General features: G+C 55.7%; 1 protein-coding gene across 1 annotated transcript; it reads right to left on the bottom strand.

The window, feature by feature from the left end:
- Nucleotides 1-347: 347 nt before the first annotated feature.
- EIF2B2 (eukaryotic translation initiation factor 2B subunit beta) lies at nt 348-6,426 on the bottom strand. The gene is made up of 8 exons (XM_064460405.1): nt 6,207-6,426; nt 5,524-5,644; nt 4,807-4,955; nt 3,873-4,036; nt 3,495-3,590; nt 2,471-2,608; nt 1,702-1,768; nt 348-820 (listed from the first exon to the last, which is right to left on the bottom strand). Exons 1-8 carry the CDS (start codon nt 6,367-6,369, stop codon nt 663-665), a joined length of 1,056 nt encoding a protein of 351 aa, XP_064316475.1. The 5' UTR covers nt 6,370-6,426; the 3' UTR covers nt 348-662.
- Between the last annotated feature and the right edge of the window lie 10,102 nt (nt 6,427-16,528).

The raw sequence follows: 16,528 nt of genomic DNA, 5'->3' as shown, positions 1-16,528 counted from the left end.
AAGGAGAGACCCTCAGACTACAATAAGCAAAGCAAGAGCTTGAGTTCTGCCATGGAGGTGAACAAGCTAGCTGATGGGACTTCTGAAGGTCTGCCTTTCATCCAGAATGGAATTTCCATTCCAGCATTGTACAAAAAGCTGGTTTGTACTTCAGCAACTCACCAAAAATTGTCAGAAAATTCTACCAAAAAAATCCATTTTGAAGACAATCGCCAATGGATTCCTATCACATTCAGATGTGAAAGCGCACCTTAAAGCCTGCTATGGCATCGTAGGTGCAGGCAACTCACTACACTGTTAAAACTCTTGCTAGTTAAAGAAACAAAATAACATGCTTAACAGTGAAATCACTGTAAACAGCCTTTATTGCAGCATACTTTGAAGTAACAGCTTAGCTGCCCCAGAAAGTTACACATATGCCTTGCTGTTTCAAAATCAAAGTGAGTTGGCAGGTGCACAGGGCTTCTAACACAGCACAGAGATCAACACTTGTACAAGATCTCTTCAGTCTGTTGCTTTTAGGTAGGAAAGACATTGCTGAGCAAATTCCTCGCTGATTGCTCACAGCAACCTGTCTTTGCAACATCCACTTGCTAATTAGCTGTTGTACCTTTCTGAAGAGAAAGATAGTAAGAGTCTGGAGAGTGAAATGCTTCACAGCATTAGAGTTCATAGTCATCTGGATGGTAGAGCTCACTCATGAGGCGGTAGATGTAGGAAGGAGCATTACCCCCAATGTTAGAAATGAAGAGAGTAATGAGCTCTGGAGGGACGTAGTCAAACACTGGGCAGTGAACGTTGATCTTTGCCAGGATCTCCCCTGTAAAGTGAATAGCAGCAATATTAGACAAAGCAACTCAAAGTACATTTAGCCTTCCGCACATCTTCATGAGCCCCTGAAGAAACTGACTACGCTCATGTCACCCTGAAGTCAGTACTGGAACATCCTGAATACCCGCCCAACTTCCTCACTGATGTCACTGAATTACAGGTATACAGCAATCTTGGATGAATGGCAGTACTCTCTTTTACTGATAAAAATCCCAGAGTCCATATGATCTAGATCTACTAATTGCCAAAAAACCTGCCAGTATGGAACCAGAGTACATGAATCCTGTTGCTGCCGTAATTATTTAAAGAAAACCTCAGAAGACCAAAAACTGACCAAACCTGCTATCTTAATTTCAAAGGTCTTTGTCACATAGAAACGGGGCTTTGAAAGAGACTTTGCTATCTGAAAATAGGCTTGGGAGCTGATGCCTTTCTGAAGATGGTACTTGTGTGTGAAACCCAGTATCTCCGCAATGGGCTTCCACAAGTGAATCGCATAATGAAGTTTGAAGAAGTTAACATGAGTTGTAGGAAGCTGCCCTGAGTGTTGGGCATCTGCTCTGTCCCTCAGGGAACTGCCACCTACCCAGCACCATTATCACAATCCTTTAAGAAAACACTGACTATCTCTTCACTTTTTGCTTCTACTCTGAAATAGTGTTTAAAGAAAATCCTTTTTCTGTACTTTCTGTAATAGAAATAATAGAAAGGAATAGAAAATTATGTATAAAATAGGATGGTTCCTGGCATTTTTTCTGCTTAAGACAACAGGAAAGGATTTTTTGTCCTGGGTTACAGGACAGTCTTATGTTTGAATTTTATGTGAGCTACTAAAAAAAAAATTTTTTTAATTGTAGCCTGAACCAGTACCTTCTGTGAATGGCAGCACTTCCTGTGGTGACACAAACTTGTGGAATGAATCTTCTTCGTTAGGGAACTGAATGAGAAAGAGTACAGGAAGGTCAGGAAAGAAGTGACTACCTCATTATCCCAGTGAAAACAGATCCTGGGTGCTGGAAGGAACTAAAGCAAAGGAAGATGACTTGTCAGGTGGTACTACATCTGTTTACAATAATTACATAGTGCCTGTGCCTAGAGCCTGTATCTGTAGACACAGGTGAAAGGGTTTTCCTCACAGCTTTTAGAGCTTTCTATGACCTGGCTGCCCTTCTGAAAAGCCTAGGGAACTAAAGCATAGAAGTGACTTCCTCAGTCTGCAACTTCATCTGACCTGACAATACTGAAAAAGTAAGAAATAACTTAGAACATCTCCCATCTACATCCTCTGTCAGTACAGAGGGTCTGTCAACACTAAAGATATAAATTAATCCGCTGTAGTTGAAGAAAAATAAGTATGGTGACGTCAGTCTCTAGCAGGCAGTGGTCTACATCCTTATACCCAGTGCACTGCCTGTGCAGCACGTGTGGCAGAGGAGGGTGCTTCAAGGAGATCCTGAGGTGGGCCAGATATGGGTGAGGACCTCCCGTCCGAAGTGACAGCCCTAGGTGGGGGAAGATGGCTCATTTACCAACCTCACCTTGGGACAGGTGCTGCTCTCCACCCTAAGTTTTCACAAGCATAAAATCACCCCCACCTCTATGCAGAGCAGGTGCAGTCCTGAGGAGCTGCTGTACTTACCTGTGGTGAAAGCTTGAACATGGGGGCACACACAATGAGCGGAGTGGAGTGGTGTTTAGCTGCCAGTGCCAGGGTGTGAGTCCCACTCACAGCAATCAGGGCGCCATTGGCCAGGATTGTCTTTGTACCAATGATGACCTTAAAAGGCAAATCAGCATTAGATAGCATGTTCCACAGCAGACTGGGGAAGGAACGCTTCCTGGCTTGGACCCTGCCGGATGACCTGGAGGAAGAGTTTGCCAGAACAGCCAGCCAGCCACAGGCTGGAGTCACAGGGCAGCTGGATGCCTGATCTGTTTCATCTGGCACTCGCTCTGCACTGAGATGTTCCTCTCTAACAGGAGCATGACTCCAGCATGGTGAGGCCAGCACAGAGAACTTGAGAGGACAAATATATGTTCTACTGCAGGGAATGTTGAGCAGAAATTGGGCTGTGTTCCCTGTTATTCTACAAGCCTGCAACGTAAGCTTTGTACAACTAACTTGACTGCTGGCTGTAATAATTCCATTGCTGTAAAATGGGAATAATGTAAAGCAGCTTAAAATACATCAATAAGAAGTGGTGTGGCTGGATTTTATTATGTTACAAGTACTTTTTTTTTTTTAAGTTTGGGGTGCCAAGTCTTCATCTCTATTTTTATACAGAACAGGTCTGTTCAAAATAACATACCTTGGCGACTGCCCTTACCACCCATCTTGTATTCCAGGCAAGGGGAGTTTCTCCCCTTTGGAAATGCTCCTTTTTGTTCCATCGTCTTTTAAAACTGAGGTTAATCCTGGCTTGGTTTCTTGTAACTATTCTGCCTGTTAGCCATTAAGGCAGAAAAACCTACCACCATGCAGTCAGTCATTGTAATGACTTGGTGTTCCATGCTGAATCTCCACCAGCTGCAAATAGGGACTGTTACAGTTTTGAGTCTTCAGTGAAGAAACACATCCATCACTGCTGGGACCTGCAGGTGGTTTGGGAGGCCTAAGCACCCAGCCTGCTGTGAAGTCCCTCCTCCAGTACAGCCCTCCTTACCTTGTTGACTCGAGACATGACAGCAAAAATAGCTGCATCACTCATGACAGTAGTTTCAATGTTCTCTTTAGATAGTCGGACAGCCATTTCATGACCCTAAAAAGAGGGAGAATCCAATTGGTCTCCTGGGACATAGTTCCTGCAATGCAGCTGTAGAGATAGAAGCACTCAATTCTTGTCTGAACTGCAAAAATACCAAGCAATGGTGCACAAATACAGCCCTCTGACTGAAGGACACAGGGTAGGATAACAAGCTGTCTTCAGTCTCTCAGCTGCAGAGGAGCTTCTGTAATGTTAAGCTTGCCTCTGGAGACAAGAGCTCAGTAGAATGGGCAGGACAAGGCAGCGCCTGGAGAAGACGGCCAGCCCGGGCCTCACCTGGCAGAATGGCGCACACTCCGCCACGATGACCTGGAACTTCCGCTTGCGGGCAGCTTCCTTCAGGAAGGCCTCAACGGTGCGCGAGTAGCCAATGGTCATGATCACCTCGTTGGAGTGGATGTGCTCCAGTGCCTGCATAGCTATGTTATCAGTGGTGCCCTCTGTAACAGAAGGAAGCCATGGGTGGGAAAGCAGCCAGGAAAAGCAACACTTGTGCTGCTAGGGCTGTCCTCCAACAAGATAATTTTTTACTAAAGCGATGCTATGAGCACTGGTAGAGCAGGAGCAGCTTTTGTCCTCGCTCTCTTCACCAGTAGAGAGGGACCAAGAAGCTGGCCCTTGAATGCCCTGTGCTCCCTAGCTACTCATAGAAATATCTGTATCGAAAACTCCATCATGAGGGAAGTGGATTGTGTGAGCACTACCCCAGTTAAGCACCATGCCCGCACAACAACTAGTGGCAGAAATTCAATGGTTTTACAGTTCAATAGCACTAGAACCAGGTGGAAAGCAGAGGCAGGCCAGCCTGGGCCTCAGGAAGAGAGTCGAGTGCTTGATCTGTCACAGGGTCTCAGAAAAACGAAAAATATCTATCACAGTGCTTTGTGTATGAGGGTCAGGTTAATCACGCATAGGGATTGAGTCCAACCTTTGGCATATTTCTGATACTCTTCTTTAGAGGACTCAGCTGAAGACTTCCCAGAAGACCAAGAGCACAGGCCAACAGCCCCCATATTGTTCCCTCCACAATGTTGCACTCATCTCCCTGTAGGCCAGAGAGTCCTGGGAGCAACAGGACTTCTGCTCCTTACTTCCTTCAGATTAAGCCTCCCAGACCCTTGCTGTTTTGTTTCTACCTAAGAGGAATGGGTAGCACCAGTCCCATCCCATAAGAAGCTGCACTCATGGGGCAGTTCAGACCCATCCGTACCTAGCTCTATTAGCAGCTCATTAATAGCTTCAATAACGTTAGCTCTGAGGGGAGGATAAGGGGTGCTGAAATCCTCGCTTCGTCCTCCAGAAGTCAGGAGTTTGTGCAGAGATTCTTGCTGATCGCTTTCCTCACTGCGCCCATGAAGCCTGCAGAGAGAAGCAGCCCTTCAGCCTCGGGCAAGAGCGCAGGGGCACAGCCAGGCTGAGTAGTGTCCCCATAGCACAGCACACCTGGATCTGAACAGAGAGGAAGGGAAAACCACACACAGGAGGCACACTGTGCCATGCTGTGCCACAGGGTTTCCCTGGCTGTCTCTGGTAGAAAGACACACAAAGCTCTGCCAGGAATCATCTTCCTAAGTTGTGTGCAAACGCTGCAGCCCACAGGTGATGAGCAGGCTCGAGGCAACTGCTCCAGTGGGATGGACCCTCCTGGGGACACAAGGAGGGAACAGCCCGAGGTCAGAGCACAAACTGTTCTCACGCACCCACAACATGTATGCCAAGCAGAGTTTCACTAGAGGAAATATCATCAGCTACACTGAAAACGACAGGTTTCCTCTGATGGTAAACTCGCTGAATCCCTCTATAGGAGAAGTGGGAAAGGGGGTGATGGAAGCTAAAGGGGTCTCACAGACGCAGCAGAGCACACTGCGCAGGAGGGCTGTCCTGAGCTCCTAAAAGGGGTGCAGGCAGCGAGACAGGGGTGCTTCACCTGCCGTACTCTTCCCGAATGACCTTCAGCACTCGCCGCACCATGTTGCCCACGGTTGTCTCAGATGGCTGGGCTGCTGTCATCCTCTGGCCCTCTGTCCGGATCAGATCCATGAGCTCCCCTGGAAGAAGGGAGGGCCTTGGTTATCATCACCCAGAGTGAACGCATGCGAGCACCAAACCAGCGCATCCTCCCCACAGCAGCCCCGTGGCCACCTCTGGCGCTGGTGACACAGCGCTGGGAGAAGGTACAGAGGTGGAAGCAGAAAGCTACTCGCAGAGCAGTTGGTTTCACACGGGGGTTTCTGCAGTGTGAATCGCTGGACTCGAAACTTCGGGAAGACCATAAGTGCAGAGTTTAGTGATGGAGGAAACCGCCGGCTGCCAGAGTAGTCAGCGCTCGGGCAGATGCGGCTGAAGCAGGGCGACTCCTGCCACCCCTCACGCAACTACACCGGTCAGCACGGCAGCCTGCAAAGGGCCAAGGCGCGGCGGGACGCGCACCGGGCGCCCCGCCCCACCGCCAGCTATTACCGAGGCCCCCTGCACCTCGGCACCAGCCGCACCGCAACAACCCCGCACCGGCCTCGCCGCTCCCCCGGCACCCGCCACCGGAGCGCCGGGCCCGAGCGGCTCCCCACCACCGCCCTCCCGCAGCTCCCCCCGCCGCCGTCCAGCCCTCACCCGCCCGGTTCCATCGCCCGTGCGCGATGATCTTTCGCAGCAGCGACAGCGTTTGCCGCGCCGTGTCCTCGGACCGCGGCCGCTCCCCACCGCCCCGCAGCCGCGTCACGAAGGCCTCGATCTGCTCCGACAGCTCCGAGCCGCGCTCAGCAGCACCCGGCATGGCGGCAGTGGCGGCGGCGGGGCTGCGGGACGGCTGCGCGCTCCGCTTCCGCTTCCGTCCTCCCACTTCCGCCCTCCCGCTTCCCCATTGGCGGGAGCTTGTGGGGCGGTGGCGGGCCGGCACCGGCGGGGGCAGGAGGGTGCTGGAGTCGGGCGAGCGAGGGATGTGGGCGGCCTCTCCGGGCAGGTGCCCCCGGAGGTGGGCGCCGGTCCTGGCGTCGCCCCCCCCCGGCGCAGCTTGGGCCCGTCGGGGTGGCAGGGCCGGAACAGCAGCGCTGCCCCGCACGGGGAAGCGCCTGGCCCGCGCCCCGCCGCTGGCGCCTCCGTGGAGGGGAGCGGTGCGGGCCGGCGTCGGGAGGGGCCCGGCGGGGAAAGGCAGCGCCTGCACCGCGGGGCGGGAGGGAGCCGTGCCGTGCCGTGCCGTGCCGGGGAGAGCCCCTGTGCTGGGATTTACTTTGGACCCTACAGCGTTCTAGACGCGAAGAGCCAAAGCAAACGGGGCGGGAAAGGCTCAGTTCCTGCCAGTCCAGTTGTTCTTGCTGGTAGAGCCAGAACCGGCCCTGGATAAGGCTGGAACGCAGCTCCTTTGTGTCTGTTTCCTGGAGCCCTGTGTCCAGGGAGCAAGCAGGAGCCACCGTGTAATTCTCATTGCGGTGTTGCTTTACTCTGTGGCTCTGCTCCCTGTCCCGTTGTTTTACATTCAGAAACAAAGGCAAACTGGTTTAAGCTGGAAGCTTTCAACAGGCACTTCCTGCAGGGGCCCGTAGGGCCTTGGGCGCTCGTCACGTCTTTTTTGTGCTTGTCTGATTCTCTTAGGACTCTCCCCACAGCCAGCTGCTGTCCAGGGACTGTTGGGTCCGCAGCAAGATAACAACAGTTTGTGCGCTGGGTCTTGAGGACATATCGCAGGTGATTCCGAAGCTTGGGCTGGGCTAAGGGCCCTTCTGCCCCTCTCCCTCCATGCTGCTTACCCAAGTGCCCCTGTGTGCCTGGAAGCCAGAGCACCTGCCAGCCTGGGGAAGGAAGCTCACCGCATCCTTCAAACACCTGGCAAAAGGCCGTGCATCTCGGTTTGCCTGGACGTGCTTGGGGGGCGCTGCTGCTGTGGCTGAAGTCAGAGTTTCCCTCCTCGATGAGCTTGTCTCATCTTTTGCCCCTGGAGAGAGTCAATAGAGAGTAGCAGGGTTTGCCCTGCTGTATGCTCGCTGTGCTGGGTCCCACTGGGCTTACCAGGCATGTCCTTCTTCCCTACTGCCTTCTCTCCCCCTTCTCCCCAGCTTTAGGTGTCTGTTTTCTTCCATCTTGCGTAAATTGGAGGCTCCCTGGGGCAGGGCCTCCCTGGCTCCGCATTTGCACAGGGTAACGCAGATCCCCCTTTCGCCCCTCTGCACAGCTACGTTGCAGGCAAGGCAAGGGAGGGCTGCCCGCGCCCATCGGCTGCCTGCCTCTGCCACCACCATTCCCGTGTGTTGCTGTGTGCCAGCTGCCATGGCGTGCAGAGACTGCTCCCACGCAAGCACCCTGGGACTGGGACATGCAGTGAATTGGCAAAAAAAAAAAAAAAAATCATTGCTTCAGAGCTTTCCTTTGTTTATTTACTTATCTCACTAGTAAACAGAGCAGCTCTTGGAGATCAGGCAGGAGGAAGAAGAGGAAGGGAAACTGGACTCTGAGGTTATAACCTTCTTGTGGATGCTGGGCTGTTTACATTCCCTGCTCTGGTCCTAGTAACTATTGCAGGGCAGTTTCTTCTCAGTCAGAAAAAACTTGTCAACTGCAGAGATCTTCCCTGCTTGTGCTGTTCCTGCCCTGTTCCTTCCAGGAGTTTCCGCTGGGCACTGCTGCTACAGCTGGCCAAAGGCAGCTGGCAGTCCAGTGTCCCTTGAGGGGCAGAGTTCTGTGCTTGGTCTGCTGCCTTCTGTTTCATGAATGAAAGCCTCTGAATGGGGATTTCAGGAGCTGTTTGCCCCATGTAGCAGAGCTGAGCCGGAACCTTCGGCTCTCTGGGGAGCTGAAAGGCAAACCCCGGGCTCTGGCTGCTCAGAGAGTCTGTGGCTACAAGACATCTGGTTGTCATTAGCCAGCAGCTGCTGCCAGGACCTGGTGAGTTAGGCAAGGAGTGCCCAGGGGGACTGAAAAGGAGGGAGTGGGGAAGAGGAGTGGCGGCAAGGGCAGCTCACGGGAGTGTGGGGCATGTGGGAGGCAGCTGGAAAGACACATCTTGGCATACTTGGCTAAAATCTCACTGCCTTGCAGGCTGTGCTGGCTGAGGCAATGTGGTATGGGGTGTGTGTGTACATCCCTGGGCAGCTGGAAGAAGGCTCACCTGGTGGTCCACAGTTGCTGGGTGTTACAGAGCAGGACCCCTCTCCTGCTGTGGCCACAGACAGCTGCCTCCTGAACAGCATGCCCTCCTTCCTTCCTATCCCAGGTGTATCCAGGGGCAGAGTTGGCCGCTGTGGCTTCTCATCTGGTGCATGAGCAAGCAAGGAGGCTGACATGAGTGCAGACGGTGCTGATGCTGTGGGCAAAAGACCTGAGCAGGGGATGAGCTGGCCAGCTGAGCAAGGCAGCACATTTTCTGGGCCTGCAGAGGAGCTGAAATCTGGCTCGTCTCTGAGAGCTGCCAGCCTGCACAGGATGGTGTCCTGTTCTGTGCTTTCAGGGATGGCTGCTGGAGACACTGCTTCCCCTCCACCCGGTGAATTGTGCATCCCCGGGGGCTGAATGTCATCCCCCAAGTGCTCATGTCAGGGAGGAGAAGGCAGGATGGAGGCTGGGTAGAGCCCGGGAGTGCTGGAACATTGTGTGCTGGGAGGCTGTTTGGATTAGAAGCTCTTGGCGGATAAGTGGGCTGGATGAAATGCCAGGGAGGGGAATCAGAGTTTGCTGAACTCTAGTAATTGGACTCGTCTGCAACACCCGGGTAAGCAAAGTGAGCTGCTCACACTCAGCACAGGCGAAAGGAAGGAGTCAGCAGGCAAAGGCCAGCAGAGCCACAGCCCAGCAGGAACAGCAGCGCAGGCTGTCAGCACAGCACAGACTGTGCAGGCTGGATAGGTGACACGGGAAGAAGCAGCATGGGGTCGTCACCATTGCCTAAGCCACTTGCTGAGCACAAGTGACCAAGGGGCAGTTAAGGATGGTGTGGCAGCAGCATGTGGGAGTGGGAGGAACACAAAGTGCAGTCTAAGGAGAAGGATGCACCAAAGATATCTCTGGTGTGACGTCATTGCTCATTGGATGGTCCATGCTCAAAGGCTTGAGATAAAAACAGAGGAGACTACTCAAGCACAAAGCTCTTGAAGTCACAGATATGAAGGCAGGCATGAATCTGCTGAAGGGCTGAGGGAGCCTAAGCCAGTGTTTTCTTTGTGCTACAGGGGAGAAAGTACGTCACTTAGTAAGTGAAGGGGATGGGAACAATGGGCTGAACTGAGTGCTGCATGCACATTTAAAACTCAACCTTCCAGGGAAAGAAGATAAAAAAAACCCAAACAAACAGCTGATGATCAAAAGCAGGTACATGAATAGCTGGAAAGCTCAGCTCTGTGGGTCTGGAGGCGCATGCACGTGTTGCCTGAGTCATCAGCAGTTTCAGCATGTTTGAAATGCACAACTAACTGCAGGTACCAGGGCACATGTGCTGCTGGTCTTTGCTGATGACCCTGGTAACAACTGTCCCCTAAACTGGTCATCCACAGGAAAGCATGGCTGCTGTAACTGCCTGGGTGGCCAAGGAGAAACAGCCATGTCTTGCTATGGGGAGTAACAGGACGGATTCATCGCTTCAGGTTAGCAAAGGACTTGATGCAGCTCCTTGCTTGGCAGCCTGCATGTACGTGCGCCTGTCTCTGCCTTGAAAACAGCTGCTGGCTCATACTCACGTCAGCGCAGTACCCGCGGGCACACCAAGCCCATAGCCAGACCCTTGCGATACCGATACAGTCTGCGATCCCTACGGGAAATGAGTAGGCGGTTCTGAATCTGGCCTGGGGACCATCTCTCCTGCCAGCAAGATTGCCATTCACCCCCTTCCTTTTTGGACCCTTAAAAATAGAGACCAAGACCAGGAAGCAGGAGGGTTTTTCTAGGGCTGGTTGTGGAAGCAGCCCAGGCTGGGCTGCCCCTCACCCTTCCTGGCCCCTGGGAGAGGCATGGGAAGCCGGTGTCCAAATGCCTCCTCTGGACGTGGAGCCTCACTTGTCGGCTCGTTCATCTGTGGCAGTTCCCCAGCTCTCCTCTCGGGATGCAGGCAGCTGGAGGCAGCCGGTTCAAAGGCCAGGCTGGTCAGGAAGAGGCAAGGGAAGTGTGGGAAGTCACTGCGTGTCATGTAGGAAAACAAGTCCCTGGGAGGGACAAAGAAGCCCAGGGCTGGGCGGGAGATGCTGGCCCCAGCATTGCTAACAGTGTGTCAGGCCTTCATGCCCAGACAAGGTGGCTTTGCTCAGTGCCACCAAAGGCACAAGTGGCTCAAAGCTCAGTGACATCGTGCAAGTGTTGGCTGTGGCTCTGTCCCTGCTCAGAGGGCACACGGCAGGCTGGCTGAGTCAGGGAGGAGGTGATACCGGGGGCCCGTTCCTCCAGGCTGGCTTCAGAGAAGCCCCTGAGCAAACCTGGCATGGCTGCAGGAAGCCAGGTCCTTGGGGCGAGACAAAATGCGGCCTGGCCGCTTTGTGGTCACCGAGGGGTCTGTGACACCAGCAGTCTGGGCTGCTTCCTGGTCACCGGCCAGCTCCCTGCAGTTCCTCTGCTCACGCACTCCCGGTGCTGCAGCTGGCCCCGGGCTTGCTTTGCTCATTGTCTGCTGTGGGTGATGGCAGCTATTCAGCAGCTGCCAGGTTTCAGGGAAAGGGAGAGATGAGCTGCTTCTCCACCCACGTTCTGGGAAAGCCTCCGGGACGAAGCCCTGCCGATGCACACGTTCGCTCCTTGGTGGGGAGAGCATGCTGTGGAGCCTGCATCCCCACTCTGCCTGCATCCCATGTCTCTCCCTTATCAGCAGGCATGATGCCGGGGAGCAGATCTTGGAAGCAGCCCAGGCTGCTGACCCATCCCGCACAACAGCAGAGCCTGCTGCTCCCTGTCTCCTCGCCTGTTTGCCTTCCAGAGCCAGGCAGAGTCTCGCCATCACTATTATTTTGCTTTGTGTCAATATTATGACAGCTAAAAGCAGGAGAACTGCATCCACATGATAAGCAGCCAGAAGCTCTGGCTGGGCGTGGATCGGGTTAGAGTTTGGCAGGAGAGAAAAGCGCCTGGCAGCCCCTGCCCACTGGCTGGCTGGGCTGGCTGGGCCGGGAGGCGACGGGCAGCGGCAGAGCAGCAGGCGGTTCGCGCCCATGTGCCTCTCCTCTCAGTTCAATGCTTGCTGCCCATTTCCCAGAGATGAAACATGATAGATATGCAGGTTATGCTTGGTTCTCCGATGGAAAAGTAACCACTGTCTCTATCGTGGGGACAGGGGCTGCTCCAATCCTTCTGGGAGAGTCCCGTCCCTCCCAGGGCTGCCATAGCCCATCACTCCTGCCCTGTGTGGGCCTGGGGTATTTTATCTCTGCTGGTGGGGGAGGGTCATGCGCACGCTGCTGCACCAGTCTGTCCTGGTCGTAGCCTGTTTGGGCTTTCCCAAGTGCAGTGCTCTGCAGCTGCTGGAGGGAAAACCCTGCAGTGTTTCTGGAATGTGGGGGCTCTGCTTCCACCCAGGGCTTCAGGAGAGGAGCTTGGGCAGAGTGGGGTGAGCTGTGCCATGGATGCTGCATCTCTGCTTCCCACTCTGGACTCTCAGTACCTCGTGTGCAAGGGGCTGTTCTCTTGGCATAGTAACTGCACGCCCTGCAGAGGCTGCTGACACAACGCTTACCTGTAGGCACCCACGTATACTTGGGGCTGCGGTTCAGCTCCCCAGTGCCTCGCCCTGCTCCAGGGCTGTGCTCTCCTGCAAACACCCGTGGCCTGGCCAGTCCCTGCTGCGTGGGGCTGCCTGGCCAGCCGGCCACCAAGCACTGCACCCGGCGTGTGTGTTTTCTGTCACCTCCTCACGGGGCACAGCTGACTGACAGCTGGTCTGGGAGACCACTGGTCATCATTAACCCTCCCGTCTGCTGCCTGCATCACTTTGCCACCTGCCTGCAGCTTTGCCCTGGTGGGAAGCCGACTCTGTCCCCTGCCCTGGGCTCGGCCTCGGCACTAAGCTATGCATGCACTGAAAGACGAAGCATTAAGCTGAGAGGCACTGAGTCTGCCAGCCAGCAACCTGTTGCTGGAGCACTGGCTGGCTGAGGGACATGGCTTCCTAGGACTTGGGTTTGGCAGTCTCAGGGGCCTGCTCCTCGGTGGCACTGTCCCTGTCCCAGTGGGGGATTTAAGCTGTGCTCTGGGGCAGCCCACGTGCCCATCCCATGCCCCTCCAAAACTTGTGTCAGACCTGGGGCAGCCCTGGTGCCTGCAACTCAAGGGGGCTAGACCCTCCTCTCCCCAGGCATGGGGCCATGCTCTCAGGTGCCTGCAGTTTTGGTCACAGTTCCCTGGGGAGGCTGAACTCCCCTCCTGGGGAACCAAAACAAACAGCAGAGTTCCTGCCACGTGCAGCCGGGGCTGACTAAGGCCGGACGCTTCCTCCTGCTGCCGGCAGCAGTGGCTGGGGCTGTGAGCCACCACCATCGGGGTGCATGGCCCGGCCCATTTCCCGCTATTGTCAGCCTCACCCTCGGCAAACACATCCCCCTGCACACCTGGGCTGGGAGGAGGCACTGATGCCAGAGCCACCAGCCGCCAGGAGTGAGGGATGTGCTGCTGCCGCTGGCATCTCTTGGAGTCGGAGCCACCGTGGCATGGCTCTGGAGAGTCTTCCAGGGCCTGGGTGTCCAGGCAGGTTGTTTTCAGGTTGTTTCTTTGAGGAGCAATGCTGACTGTCCAGCGGTCACTGGTGCAGCCCTGCTTGCCTGCAAGGACACTGGAGAGCCCTGTGTTTCCCAGAAGAAACCAGCAGCAATTTCCTGGAAGAGAGGACTGGGTTTCCCTGTGTGGAGAGGCTGGTGCTGGGGAAGTTCCTGCCAGACCATGCCCATCTCCATTCCTACTCTGACATGCAGGCAGGTACACACAGCTCCAAACAGCCAGTCTCCATTGCTCTGCCTTTTGCCTTTCGTCCCCACTGTGGAGACACAACCTGCAGAAGACTGAGCAGGCTTAGCTGTGTTAGCTATGCACCAAGTCCTCCACACTTACTGACAGTGATGCTTAGGGGAGCCTAAGAGCCAGATCACAGGGCTGGGAAAAGCAATTGAATGAAACACCAAGGGTCAAACATGGGTACTCTGGGATGAAGAGTGGTGCTAGGAGCCCAGTGCCTTATGTCTTCATGCTGTTTTGACCTTGGGAGTCCCATCAGTGCAGGATGTAGGTAGCTGCTGGGGGGACTCTTGCTTGCTGGGCAGGAGCAGCAGCAGCCCGACACGGTGGCTGTGCCAGGCACTGGAGCACAGGGGGTTTGGCACTTCCCCCAGCAGAAGCCTCCAGCCCTGATCAGACTGACTCCAGTGTCCTAAATAGCAGCAGCACAAAAATAATGCCCTGAGAATTTCAGAGGTGTTCTTCAAGGGCTTCAGGGGAGATGCAGGAGGTCCTGGCTACAGTTGGCTTAAGAGTGACACAGGGATGTGTTTTTGTTGAGCTCTTTTCATCTGAGGTGCTGGAGGTGTGATTTTGCAGGGGAGAAGATACCTGTGAGGGGATTTTGATGCTCAAATGAGCTGTTTTACGGAAAAGGAGACTTAGAGGGGCCTTGCCTGTGGTGAGCAGGCTGAGGTTTCAGGGGGAGCAGCTGCCTGCACTGGGTTCCTTCAGTGCTCATGGGCAGCCCAGGCCTCTGTTCTTGCCCCTTGCCCAGAAGGTGTAAGAGGCACGGAAGTGAGCCCACTCCCCAGCAGGGCTGCACAGCAGCGTGCTTGCAGCTGGGTGCCAGGGCTGCCTATCCCTGCCAGACTGCCAGGGCTCACCTGCAACAGGGATGCACCATCATTCCCCACCCGCCTCCCTCGCCAGCGCTGCAAGTGGGGCAGGGAGGTGGCACAGGCAGGTGGTGGCATATTGGAGTTGATGCTCTCAGCTCGTGGCCACTGCACAGGGCTCGCTGCAGGGGAGGCATCTGCCCTTTAAGGAAATGTCTCTATATTTGCTGTATGTCCCTGGCCAGTCCCTTGAGCCTCCTCTGTCCCTTGTTCCCAAAGTGCGTAGCTCTGCTCCCCGGAGCCCAGTGGGAGGTGGTGCGAGGGACACGCCTGTGCATATATAGCATCGACCTCCAGCCCAGTCCTGCAGCTGGGGAAGGGTAGGCTCGGCCCCTGGGGAAGGAGCGTGGCAAAGCAAGCAGCCACAGTCCCAGCCAGCTGGATGTTTCTCCCATTTGCAGGAGGATGTTGCTGGTCACAGGTTACCAGTGTCCAAATATTATTTCTCTGCTCTGTGCTGCCTAGAAAGGGATGCTCATCCCAGGAATGTAAACTCTGCCCAAGGCCTCTGAGGAAATAGCTTCAGACCAGGAACAGGATTGCACTCGGCAATTAAGGGCCGGTCTCCCCAGCCACACAGCTCCTGGGGGAGAGCCCTTTGCTCCAGCGCCAGAGGCTGGCCTTGTGTCTGAGAGGTGGCCCTGAGGGACCTTCCTGCAAGGACAGGCATGAGGCCCCATGTGGTCACGGTCTTTGCAATAACAGGATTCTGTCTGTCCAGTGAGTTGGCAGCAGCTGCTGCTCAGGGTGGCCTCTGATCCAGGATCTTGGGTTGGAGGAAACTCTCCCATTATGCCCTATCTCAGAACCATCCCAGGGGAGCCGTTGGGGTCCCCTTGGCCCAGGAGAGTCCATGGAGTGGCAGAAGGAGAGCACAGGCATGCTCCAGCCATCACACTGGGGACATTACCTGCTTCTTGCTGCCTGGCCAGGGGCAAGAGCATGAGCAGGCACCAAATGCTGCTGCGGCAGCCCCCCGGCAGCCTCCATGCTGTGCTGCTGAGTGATGAACTGCAGCATACCCGGCCGCCCTGGCGGGCCGGGATTTCTGTGTGCTTATCTCTGCAGCATCTCCCTGCTAATTTGCCAGGCCCTGCTCCAGCAGCTTTTTCACACACTCAGCAGTACCAATGCCTGGAAGCTCCAACCAGAGCCCATCTCCTGCTGACGCCTGAACTGCTGCCACCTGCATGGCCCAGCAGGGCTGAGGACAGGCAGCTAGCTGTCCCACATACCCCGGGGACAGACCCCACGGGGCTGGAGGCAAGCCACTGGCATCCTCATGCCACAGGGACAGACCTCACACAGAGGTGCGCAGGGAAGCCCCGGAGCAGCCTCCCCGCTCTCCCAGGAGGACAGAAAGGTGAATCCTGGCAGGGACACAGAGCCTGTTATTTCCCTGGGACCTGCGGCCCATGGGGGATCGTGTTGCCTGCTGGCATCTCTCCCCTTCCCACCTCCCATAGCTCCAGCTTCTCTGGCTGCTGGGGCTTAAAAATAGAACGGAAAAGGCCACAGAGCTCCTTTGGGTTTACCCTTGGCAGCAGGGTTTGGCCCAGACCTGCTCCAGGGAACTGCTCTGCCCCCTTCCCTCCCAAGCTGGAGGGATCCCCGCCATGGCGGGCAGGACCAGGATGCTGTCCCTGGGGCTGAGGGGGCTGGAACCCCCCTGCCAGACCTCCGACAGCAGGGGCTGGCTGGGCAGGCATGGGGCATCTTGCAGGGAATGGGGTGGGTGGGTGTGGGGTGAGTGGGTGGACATGGGGTGAGTGGGTGGACATGGGATGTCTGGGTGGGGTTGGGGCAATAGCAGGAGAACAGGGTGAGCGGATGGGAAAGGAGCTGCTGGGTGGGCACAGGGCAGCCGGGTGGGCACGGGGTGGCGCACACCGACCCTGGGAGAGGCGGACAGGAGTCGGGGGAGCCCGGTGAGCCGAGGAGCCCCGGTACAGCCCCGGTGCTTCCCGTCGCCCCGGGGAGGCACCGGTCCCTAGAAGCCCCGGGGCAGCCCGATGGGGCGCGGCTGGAGGCGGGGGGCTCCGCCGCTCCCGGGGGCACCGGCCGTCCGCGCGGCTGCCGGGGCCGGGCACCTGCTCCCGCCCCGCGGCGGGGCCGGGGCGGGCGGGGGCGGAGCGGCGGCGGTGAAAT

The sequence above is a fragment of the Phalacrocorax carbo genome, chromosome 9, assembly GCF_963921805.1.
Source record: "Phalacrocorax carbo chromosome 9, bPhaCar2.1, whole genome shotgun sequence".
NCBI classification, from domain to species: domain Eukaryota; kingdom Metazoa; phylum Chordata; class Aves; order Suliformes; family Phalacrocoracidae; genus Phalacrocorax; species Phalacrocorax carbo.
This window is presented reverse-complemented; position numbering and strand designations above follow the sequence as displayed.